Here is a 12500-nt window from a genome sequence, read left to right on the forward strand (position 1 = left end):
ACCTTGCCGGTGTCCAGTTTGCGGAGTTTAGTGTCTGGTTTTGTGCAGTTTGGGATCCGTGTGTTGCGCTGCGCAGTTTGATAATGGCGCATTTATTTCCTCTATTTCATTTATTATATTTATTTATTTATTATTTTTTTTCATTTATTTTTCTTGGTATTTTATTTTTTTTTTTTTTTTTATTATTAGAAAAATGAATAAATGTTTTTTTTTTTTGTTTTTTTTTAAGTTTTACATTTTTTTTTTTTGAAGTTTAATATTTGTTGAAGTTTTTATTTACATTTTTTTTTCATCTTCTATTTTTTTCCTCTATTTTTTTCCTTCATTATTTTCTATTAATTTTTTTTATTTTTTTATTTCGTTCACATTTTTTTATTTCTTTCCTTATTTTTCGTTCATCTTTTCATTTATTTCGTTCATCTTTCGTTTATCTTCATTTCTTTCTTTATTTTCCTATTGAATTCAAATCCTGTTCACGGTCGCAGTGCAGGTAGGGCTTCCTCACTCAGGTACCCGCAAAAATACCCCTTTTAGCCCAGAAGTTCCCATGAAAAGCCCACATGGATAAAGAAAAGAAGGAAAGAAGAAAGGGGAAAGAAAAGAAAAGGAGGAGGAGGAGGAGGAGGAGGAGGAGGAGGAGGAGGATAAAGAAAAGAAGGAAAGAAGAAAGGAGAAAGAAAACAAGAGGAGAGAGAGTAAGAGAGGATAGGTGTGAAGAGCAAAGGTGAGATAAAGACAGGTAAATCTCTCTCTCTCTCTCTCTCTCTCTCTCTCTCTCTCTCTCTCTCTCTCTCTCTCTCTCTCTCTCTCTCTCTCTCTCTCTCTCTTTCCTTTATCATTCACTTGAATATGGATGGAAATTCCTCCTCCTCCTCCTCCTCCTCCTCCTCCTCCTCCTCCTCCTCCTCCTCCTCCTCCTCCTCCTCCTCCTCCTCCTCCTCCTCCTCCTCCTCTTTCAAAAATACAAAACGTAACTTCAGGGCCAAGTGTATAAATTAGAGTAAGAGAGAGAGAGAGAGAGAGAGAGAGAGAGAGAGAGAGAGAGAGAGAGAGAGAGAGAGAGAGAGAGAGAGAGAGAGAGAGAAAGGATGAGGGGAGGCAGTGAGAGGTGAAGGAAAAAGGAAAAAGATGGAGAGTGAAAGAGCAAGAGACCAGGTTTATGTGAGAGAGAGAGAGAGAGAGAGAGAGAGAGAGAGAGAGAGAGAGAGAGAGAGTGATTAAACTGAAGGAGGATGAGTAAGTATTAATCTCTCTCTCTCTCTCTCTCTCTCTCTCTCTCTCTCTCTCTCTCTCTCTCTCTCTCTCTCTCTCTCTCTCTCTCTATTTTTCAGTTTTGTTCGTTTCTGGCAACATTTCTTTTCTTTTCACATTCTTTTCTTTCTTTTTTTCTTTTCTCTCTACTGGCCCTCTGTCTGTTTGTCTTTCTCCCTGGCTTACTCTCTCTCTCTCTCTCTCTCTCTCTCTCTCTCTCTCTCTCTCTCTCTCTCTCTCTCTCTCTCTGATATTTATTCTTTTATTCTATTCTCTATTTCTCTCTCTTCTTCTTCCTTTATGTTCTTATTCCCTTGTTTCTCCCTCTCTCCTCTCTCTCTCTCTCTCTCTCTCTCTCTCTCTCTCTCTCAACAGTAGCCAGCCACAAAGCACAGGTAAGAGAGGAAAATCACCTTAAGAAACAGGTAATCTATGTGTTTACCTTCATTACTTGCACTGCCTAGCAAATTATATGACAAACAGGTACAGGAGGAGGAGGAGGAGGAGGAGGAGGAGGAGGAGGAGGAGGAGGAGGAGGGAGATAAGAAGTTGGATATAAATAGATAAGGAGATCGTAGGAGGAAGAAAGGGGAGATAAACTGAGGGAGAGATCAAAAGAGAGAGAGAGAGAGAGAGAGAGAGAGAGAGAGAGAGAGAGAGAGAGAGAGAGAGAGAGAGAGAGTGGGAGGATCTGTGTGTGAGGTGTTGTTTGTATAAGAGAGGGAGAGAGAGAGAGAGGGAGAGAGAGAGAGAGAGAGAGAGAGAGAGAGAGAGAGAGAGAGAGAGAGAGAGAGAGAGAGAGGAGAGGGAGAGGAGAGAGAGAGAGAGAGAGAGAGAGAGAGAGGTGACAGGGTGATGAGAGAGAGAGAGAGAGAGAGAGAGAGAGAGAGAGAGAGAGAGAGAGAGAGAGAGAGAGAGAGAGACTTACTAATGCTCTCTCTCTCTCTCTCTCTCTCTCTCATAGAAACACTGCGCCGAGAGAGAGAGAGAGAGAGAGAGAGAGAGAGAGAGAGAGAGAGAGAGAGAGAGAGAGAAGCTATGCAAAGAACCACATGAATAAATATATCTATCACAGAGAAGAGAAAGAAAGAAAGAAAGAAAGAAAGAAAGAAAGAGAGAGAGAAAAGAAAGAAAGGAGGATAAAACACTAAGAGGATAAGAGGAAAGAAGAAAAATAATAAAGACGGAATGATAAAGAAGGGAAGAAGATAAAAAAAATGCAAAAATAAGAAAGAAAGAGGAAAAGAGAAAAATGAATAAATGAGACGAGGGGAAAGAGGAAATAATAGGAGAAGAGAAGGAGAAGAGAAGAGAAAAGGAAGAAGGATAAGAGAACAGTAGAAAAGAAGAAAAAAAAAAAAAAAGAGGAGAAGGAAAAGAAAATAAGAAAAGGAATAAGAGAAAAGAGAATAAAAATGGAAGAGGAGAGAGAAACAAGAAGAAAGAAATAAAGAAGAGGAAAAGAATAAAAGGAAGAAAGGAAACAGAATAAAGAGGAAGAGGAAGAGGAAATGAAAAGAGGAACTGGAAGATAAAGAAAAAGAAGGAAATAAGAGAAAGAAAAGAGAAAGAAAGGAAGAGGAAGAAGAAATAAGAAAAATGGAAACAGAAAGAGGAAAAATAAAGAGAGGAAAAGAGAAGAGAAAGAAACAGAAGAAGGAGGAAAGAGGAAAATTGAATAAAGAAAAGGAGAAAGAAGATAGAATAAAAAAAGAAGAGGAAAAACAAATGAGAAAAGAAAGGAAATAGAAAAAAAGGAGAGGAAAATCATGAAAAAAAGAAGGAAAAAGAAGAAGGAAGAAGAGAATAAGAGAGAAGGAAAAGAAAAACGAAAGAAAAATGTGACGAAACAAAAATTAATAAAAGAAAACTTGAAATAATAATAATAATAAAATAAAGAACTCTCTCTCTCTCTCTCTCTCTCTCTCTCTCTCTCTCTCTCTCTCTCTCTTCACACCTCCACAACCCACCTTTCAAAGTCCTACGAAGGATATCAGCGTCCTCCTGAGTGTTGAGGAAGAAGGGCGTGGCTCCGTGGGCGTGGCAGGACCTCCGAGCCGCCCCTGCACCCAGCCCGCCCACCACCACCACCGTCATCACCACACGCTCACCCTCGCCGCCCATGGACACCTCACTGCCAAGGCTACATTGGTGCTTGATGTCCTGCTGGGGGGAGGAAAGAGGAGGTGAAAGAATAGCCACTTGAAGGAATAGAGAGGAAAGAGGAAGAGGAGGAGGGGAGGAGGAGGAACACGAAGGGACATGAAGAGGAAAGGAGAGGGAAGAGAAGGAGGATAAACAAGGTATAATACAAAGAGAAAGGGAAAGAGGAGGAGGGATATAAAGAGGAAAGGGAAGAGAAGAGGAGGAGGAGGAGAAACACGAAGGAATATGAACAGCAAAGAGGAAGAGGAGGAAGAGGAACATGAAGGAATATAAAGGAAATGCAAAGGAAGGAAAGAATTTGTAGGAGAAACACGAAGGAACAAAAGTTTATCAGTACCAGGACGTGTTTCCATATTCATTTTGGTGACTATTTGGTGATTTTATACAGCTTCAGAAACTAATGTGGGGGATTAAAATAGCGAAGACTCTGGCCATTAATCTTCTAACCTCCATAAACCCTTCCTAATGTCAATAATACGTTCTAATCACACCCAAAACTCAAACTCATTCTGGTGACTATTTGGTGATTTTATACAGCTTCAGAAACTAATGTGGGGGATTAAAATAGCGAAGAGTCTAGCCATTAATCTTCTGACCTCCATAGACCCTTCCTAATGTCAATAAAATGGTCAAATCACACCCAAAACTCAAGGTAAAAAATGCGTCCCAGTCCTGAATTAAATGAGTTAACTGTACACGATCAGGTAGAGACACATTCCGATCCTCTACCTGTGTACCTGTGACATTCAATTAATTTTTTACAGGTGCGCCTCTCGTGGTAACTGCCATTCATCACCAACATGAAAATTAACAAAAAAAAATAATAATAATAATAATAATAAATAAACAAATAATAATGACTCTAATGCGCAACTTGGCTCACCACAACACGGTGCGCCATTTAGCGAGTTTTGCGCAGTAATGGCTAACGGGAGAGAGAGAGAGAGAGAGAGAGAGAGAGAGAGAGAGAGAGAGAGAGAGAGAGAGAGAGAGAGAGAGAGAGAGAGAGAGACAGACAGACAGACAGACAGACAGACAGACAGACAGACAGACAGACAGACAGACAGACAGACAGACAGACAGACAGAGACAGAATACAGAGAAAGAAAGACAGAGAGAAACAGAGAGACAGACAGAGAGACAGAGAGAGAGAGAGAGAGAGAGAGAGAGAGAGAGAGAGAGAGAGAGAGAGAGAGAGAGAGAGAGAGAGAGAGAGAGAGAGAGAGCAGACGAACTTTATCTAAGGGAGGAAGAGATAAAAAATTGAAAAATAAAATTATCATAAGGGAAAAAGTGGTTTGATAATATGCATAATGGCCAGTGTGATGTGAGTCCCGCTGCTGATCATTACTGCCAACACTTACAGGGAACTTGGCTACTGGTGTTACTTTTTCCTCTTGTTTTTTGGCTTACGAGACTCTGTGTATTGATATTTGAGGTGTATAAGTTAACTAAATTCCTTATACAGTATTTGAATGTAAAATTGTACACTGTTGTTGTTCATGTTCTTCTTCTTCTTCTTCTTCTTCTTCTTCTTACTCTAATTTGTTGGCTTAGATTCTCTCTGTGTTGTTATTTGAGGTGTACAAGTCTTCTAAATTCCTTATACAGTATTTGAATGTGAATGTGTACACTGTTACTCTTATTGTTGTTGCTGTTGTTGTTGTTTTCCTTCCTCTTCTTCCTCTTAATCTTCTTTATGTGGCTTCAATTCTCTGTATTTTGTTATTTTATGGTGTACAAGCCTCCTAAATTCCTTATAGAGTGTTTGAATGTAAAGATAAAAAAAATACCTTGCACCGTTACTCTTGTTTTTCTTGCTTTTTGTTTCTTTTACTCTTGTTTGTTGGGTTAGAATATCTTTGCCTGCTGTTTAAGGTGTACAAATCTCCTAAATTCCTTATAGAGTATTTGAATGTAAAGATATACACAGTTACTCTTGTCCTTCTTCTTTTTCCTCTTATTCTTGTTTTACCTCTTTCTCTTACCCTTGTTTTGGGGGGAGGTGAAGTATATGTGTATTGCTGTATAAGGTCTAAAAGGGACGCTGATTCCTTATTTAGTGTTTGAATGTAAAGATAAACACTGCTACTCTTGTTTTCTTCTTACTCTTCACTTACAATTTACTTCTTACTCTTATCTATTAGGTTTTGATATATCTGTATGCTATTTGAGGTGTTTAATCTTCCTAAATTCCTTATACAGTATTTGAATGTAAAGATAAACACTGTTACTCTTGTTTTTCTTGCTTTTTCTTCCTCTTACTCTTGTTTATTGGGTTCCAGTATCTCTCTATAGTGTTTAAAGTGTATAAGTCTCCTTAATCCCTTATAGAGTATTTGAATAGGATGGTACACATTGTTAAGTTGTGTGGGGGGATTAAAACAGTGAGGATTCTCTACATTAATCTTCTCACCTCCGCAGACCCTTCCTAATGTCAATAAAATCGTCTAATCACACCCAAAATTCGTGGTAAAAATGTGTCCCAGTACTAAAGGGGTTAAAATAGTGAAGACTGTCACCATTAATCTTCTCACTTCCACAGACCCTTCCTAATGTCAATAAAATGGTCTAATGACACTCAAAACTCATGGTAAAAATGTGTCCCAGTACTGAAGGGTGTTAAATCCTTTACAGCACATCAACACAACAGTTAAATCCTAAAAGAAGTGAATACAATACTTTTTCTCAGAGTACAGCCAAATCTTCCTTGTCTAAATCCCCTTGAAATTTATCAGCCTCATCTTTCAAAACCTGTCCATGCTGAGGTACAAACGAGGATACACACACACACACACACACACACACAACACACCCCAGACAACGGTACCAGACTGCCTAGAGATGACATAAACCCACAAAATTGAACTAGAACACACACAAAAACTTGCACCCGTTACTCTGACAACCAAAAAAAGGAGAGAGAAAAAAACTACAACTACTACCACTACTACTACTACTACTACTACTACTACTACTACTACTGTCTACTCCTGTGCTTCTCCTCTCCCTCCCGTACCCTGGGCATGGTACGTACCGCTTGATGTGGCAATAAAGACCAATTTCAGGGATGATAAGAATGTAGTGGCAAAAAAATGCTATACGATTCTTGATTATATAGCAACTGGTACTATTATTGTCACTACTGCTGCTGCTACTACTACTACTACTACTACTACTACTACTACTGCTACTACTACTACTACTACACTGCTGCTACTACTGCTGCCACTACTACTGCTGCTGCTGCTGCTGCTGCACTTACAACCCTGCTACTGCTGCTGCTACTACTACTGCTGCTACTGCTACTGGCTACTACTACTACTACTACTACTACTACTACTACTACTACTACTACTACTACTACTACTACTACTACTACTACTACTACTACTACTACTACTACTACTACTACTACTACTACTACTACTACTACTACTACTACTACTACTACTACTACTACTACTACTACTACTACTACTACTGCACACACACACACACACACACACACACACACACACACACACACACACACACACACACACACACACACACATAAATCACGTATTCCTTCTCTAAAGTATTATAATTCGGAATAATTAGAATGAAAAGAGGAAAGGGTCTGTCTCTCTCTCTCTCTCTCTCTCTCTCTCTCTCTCTCTCTCTCTCTCTCTCTCTCACTCACGCACAAATCACGAGAATGAAACAAAACGACAAAACAACGAAAGATAATTCAGTGACGAAGAAAAGAAGAAGAGAAGAAGAAAAAAAGAAACACAAGATGGAAGAAGAAATAAATAAAGACCGCGAAAAAATAAATGAATAAATAAAACAAAAACAAAAGATAATTACATAGAGACAATAAATACAAACCAAGGAACAAAGGGAGATAAAGAAGAGAAGCAGAAGGAGAGAAAGAAAGTAATTACGAGGAAATGGGGAGGAAAGAGAGAGAGAGAGAGAGAGAGAGAGAGAGAGAGAGAGAGAGAGAGAGAGAGAGAGAGAGAGAGAGAGAGAGACTTACCCATAACTCAGGAGGGGAGGGAGAAGTGAGAGATTTGACTTCGTGGTTGGCGCTTTCTTCCCCCGCCGCCGCCACCACCATCACCACCACCACCACCACCGCCACCACCGCCATCAGCATTGACCTGAAACATTAGACCTGGTGTGAGAGAGAGAGAGAGAGAGAGAGAGAGAGAGAGAGAGAGAGAGAGAGAGAGAGAGAGAGAGAGAGAGAGACACACACACACACACACACACACACACACACACACACACACACACACACACACACACACACACACACACACACACACACACACACTACATTTACCCCTTCAATCCCTTCTGCACAAGCTCACCAGTGCCAGGGAGGGGAGGGGGTGAGGGGAGACAGACAGACAGACGACAGACAGACAGACAGACAGACAGACAGACAGACAGACATATTCCCTTCTCAAGCCATACAAACGAACAGAAGATAAAGAAAAATAGGTTCCCTTTCTCTTATTACTGATTCACTGCAGAGAACGTGGCTGGAATACGAGGAGGAGGAGGAGGAGGAGGAGGAGGAGGAGGAGGAGGAGGAGGAGGAGAGGAGGAGGAGGAGGAGGAGGAAAGAGAATTATACACCAAAGTGACTGGTTTTCTATTCTTCATCTTCATTTGTTCCTATTTCTCGATTTACAATGTGGAAAAGTTACCGAGGAAAACAAGAGGAAGAGGAAGAGGAGGAGGAAGAGGAAAGGAAAAGAATAATGGAGATGGTGAAAAAAGGAAAAAGAGAGAGAGAGAGAAAAGTAGATAGTGACATTTTGTTTTCCTTACTTTTCTCAAACTTTTCAAAATCTAACCCTTTTTTACTCTCATCATAAATAAAGAAAAAAAGGAAAAAGAGAAAGAGAAAAAGAAAATAACGAGGGACATTTTTTTCCCTTACTTTTCCTAAACTTTCAATCTTTCTCTTACTTTTCCTCAAACTTTTCAAAATCTCTCTTTTTAAAACACTGCCGTCATAAGAAAGAAAGAAAGAAAGGGAGAAAGAAAAAGAGAAAAAAGTAGATAGAGTAACATTTTCTCTCTTACTTTTTCTCAAACTTTTCTAAATCTCTTTTTTTTGACACTCATCATAAAAAAGGAAAAGAAAGAAAAGAGAAAAAGTAGATAGAGTAACATTTTCTCTCTTACTTTTTTTCAAACTTTTCTAAATCTAACCCTTTTTAACACTCATCATAAAAAAGGAAAAAGAAAGAAAAGCGAAAAAGTAAATAGAGTAACATTTTCTCTCTTACTTTTCTCAAACTTTTCTAAATCTAACCCTTTTTAACACATCATAAGAAGGAAAAAGGAAAAGGAAAAAGAAAAAAACCATAACGAGTAACAATATTTTCTTACTTTTCTCAAACTTTTCTAAATCTAACCCTTTTAACACTCATCATAAGAAAAAAGGAAAATAAAGGAAAAGAGAAAAGTAGAGAGAGTAACATTTTCCCTCTTACTTTTTCTCAAACTTTTCAAAATCTCTTTTTAACAATCACATCTCAGTACAAACAAGTCCCTGGTGTAATTAACCTCTTCTGCCGTGTTAAGAGCAGCGTGGGGGGGGGGGGGGACAGGTAGAGAGGGCGTCACCTGTGCATTTAGAAAAGGTCATTTGCAATTCTAAAGCGTCTGGCTTCACTTTGGCGTACTCTTCACCCTTGCTCTGAAGTTTGTGACACTTCAAACTCCTGCATTTCAATTTCTCCAGTAGCAGGTTTTCATATTCATTCTGGTTACTATTTGGTGATTTTGTACAGCTTCAGAACCATATGTGAGGGACTGAAATAGTGAAGACTGTGGCCATTATTCTTCTGACCTCCATAGAGCCTTCCTAATGTTAATAAAATGGTCAAATCGTACACAAAACTCAAGGTGAAAAAGCGCTAAAAACGAGTTTCCATATTCATTCTGCTTACTATTTGGTGATTTTGTACAGCTTCAGAAACACATGAGGGGGATTGAAATAGTGAGAACTGTGGCCATTAATCTTCTTACCTCCATAAAGCCTTCCTAACGTCAATAAAATGGTCTAATCACACTCAAAACTCAAGGTAAAAAGGCAATATAATTCGTTTTCATATATGGTGGTTTTATAGCTTCAGAAAATTATGTGGTGAGTTGAAATACTGAAGACAGTGGCCATTAATCTTTTAACCTCCATAGACCCTTCTCAATGCATATAAAATCATCTAATCGCACTCGAGAAGGGAAAAATGCGTCTCAGTACTGAAGGGGTTAATCAAAACACCTCACGTGAACACAAAATACAGATCACGAATACGGAAACCCGCAGAAGTGAAGCCTACATCGCCATAGGCCTTGTGTTAATTAGACATAAGGCCAGGGGAGTTTCTTTATGCTTTTTTGATAAAGAGCAAGTATTGAAGGTCTGGGAGTGTGCGTGTCTCGGCCAGTAATGCTAAGGGTCACGTTTACAAGCGAATGTTTTCCCTCCACTAACAACAACTACAATCGCCCCTGTGAGTCTTTGGACAAGGTTAAGGCGTCAGTGTTTTAATATCAAGGAGTTTCGGGTTACACAGTGCAAGGGGCGTGGTGTGGTGTGGTGTGGTGTGGTGTGGTGTGGTGTGGTGTGGTGTGGTGTGGTGTGGTGTGGTGTGGTGTGGTATGGTGTGGCGTGGTGTGGTGTGGTGTGGTGTGGTGTGGTGTGGTGTGGTGTGGTGTGGCGTGGTGTGGTGTGGTGTGGTGTGGTGTGGTGTGGTGTGGTGTGGTGTGGTGTGGTGTGGCCTGGTGTGGGATGGCGTGGCGTTATTTTCATGATGATGGACTAAATTTTGTGTTCACTTGAGATTTACTGATCAAATTTTCAAAGCCTCTGACAGTTTATTTATATTTATATGTTATCTTTACCGTTAATTGGTTGCTTAACACCTGAAAATGCCAGGTAATTAAAGGTAAGTTATGGATTTCTTAGCCCCGTACGTTAATATTTCACGATCTGTTAATTTTCAAGATGTCTAACAATTTCTCTTATGCCTACCTGTTATTTTTAGAGTTAATTGGTTGCTTAACACCTGAAAATGCCAGGTAATTACAGACAAGTTATTGATTTCATAGTCCCACGTCATAAGCATACTTCGATCTATTCATTTTCAAAGCTTAAGACAATGTTTAATTCTTATCTATTATTTGTATCATTAACCCTCTTAAGTACCATGCCACGTTTCCATATCCATTCTAGTTACTATTTGACAATTTCATACAGCTTCAGAAACTTATGTGGGGGATTAGAATAGTGAAGACTGGCCATTAATCTTCTGACCTCCATAGACTCTTCTAATGCAAATAAAACGCTCTAATCACACCCACAAAATCAAGGTAAAAATGCGTCTCAAAATTAAAGAAGTTAATTGGTTGCCATCTGAAATTGCTAGGTAATTAATGGCACGTGACTGATTTCTTACCCTCCCCCCCGCGTTTTTGCCTGTTCACACCTGCCACGAGAGAACAGTCATCCTGCCACGGGGAACACTCATCTACCTCCAAACTCACACATTTCCACTTCTATCAATAATTTCTAACAGCGGTGAGGAAAAATTGGCGGCATCTGAGTGGAAAATTGACTACTTTACATATTTATGAGTCTTTGGAAAGTTTATCAGTAACCAATTTTCTTCAGCACCATGACTCGTTTCCATTATTCACTCTGCTTACTATTTATTGACTTTATACAGCTTCAGAAACTTATATGGGGAGTAAAATAGTGAAGACTGTGGCCATTAATCTTCAGACCTCCACAGACCCTTCCTAATGTCAATAAAATGGTCTAATCGTACACAAAACTCATGGTAAAAAAGCATATGACATTTCTATATTCATTCTGCTTTCTATTTGCTGACTTTATACAGCTTTAGGAACTTATGTGGGGGAGTAAAATAGTGAAGACTGTGGCCATTAATCTTCAGACCTCCACAGACCCTTCCTAATGTCAATAAAATCATCTAATCACACCCAAAACTCAAGGTAAGAAATGCGTCTGAGTACTGAAAGGGCTCAAAATTAGTCCCCGGCGTGTCTCCAGGAATGAAGGGGAAAATGCAACTGTTTACATATTCATCAGATTGTAAAGTTCACCAATACTAAAACAAAGGTGACATTTCGAGTTTATATTTCCTGCTGCTGCTGCTGGAGGGTAAAATTCATGCCATGATTATTTGTAACCTTTTTGTTTAACGTTTATCAATGCAACAAAGGGGACATTTCGACAACAAAATTCCTGACATTTGAATGGGGAAACTACTGCTGTACTTGTGAAATGTGCAAAGCTGGTCATTACGTTTTGAAAGGGGCTTTTTGACAACATCAGCTATTACAACAACAACAACAACAACAACAACAACAACAACAACAACAACAACAACAACAACAACAACACCAACAACAACAATCAAAAGAGTGCAAGGCTGATCACTATATTTAGAAAGTGATATTCAGAGTGGCTTTCTGCATAAACATGAACACTTCCATAAATCTTCAATGTTTTAGCAATACTTTCACAAAAGATATACAGGCCAGACTCATTCATTTGCGCACACGCACACCCACTCACACACACACGCCCAGTAGCTCAGTGGTTAGAGCGCTGGCTTCACAAGCCAGAGGACCGGGTTTCGATTCCCCGGCCGGGTGAAGATATTTGGGTGTGTCTCCTTTCACGTGTAGGTGGTGTTCACCTAGCAGTGAGTAGGTACGGGATGTAAATCGAGGAGTTGTGACCTTGTTGTCCCGGTGTGTGGTGTGTGCCTGGTCTCAGGCCTATCCGAAGATCGGAAATAATGAGCTCTGAGCTCGTTCCGTAGGGTAACGTCTGGCTGTCTCGTCAGAGACTGCAGCAGATCAAACAGTGAAACACACACACACACACACACACACACACACATTTCTGGATCTTAGCTTTTAAAGAGTTGACATTTTACCAACAAAATTCCTTCACTGTGCTTTATTCATTTACACACACACACACACACACACACACACACACACACACACACACACACACACACACACACACACACACACAC

General features: G+C 39.6%; 1 protein-coding gene across 3 annotated transcripts in view; it reads right to left on the reverse strand.

The window, feature by feature from the left end:
- LOC123510733 overlaps window positions 1–12500 on the reverse strand; it is a 52116-nt gene that overhangs the window by 10724 nt on the left and 28892 nt on the right. For 2 of the 3 annotated variants that reach the window (XM_045266077.1, XM_045266075.1), the window contains exons 2-3: window positions 7442–7565; window positions 3222–3417 (exon numbers count right to left, since the gene is read on the reverse strand). In XM_045266077.1, the coding sequence (XP_045122012.1) occupies window positions 3222–3417; window positions 7442–7565 (320 nt within the window). The remainder of the gene's footprint in view (window positions 1–3221; window positions 3418–7441; window positions 7566–12500) is intronic. The other variant, XM_045266076.1, reaches the window with a different exon arrangement.

The sequence above is a fragment of the Portunus trituberculatus genome, chromosome 30, assembly GCF_017591435.1.
Source record: "Portunus trituberculatus isolate SZX2019 chromosome 30, ASM1759143v1, whole genome shotgun sequence".
Lineage (NCBI taxonomy): Eukaryota > Metazoa > Arthropoda > Malacostraca > Decapoda > Portunidae > Portunus > Portunus trituberculatus.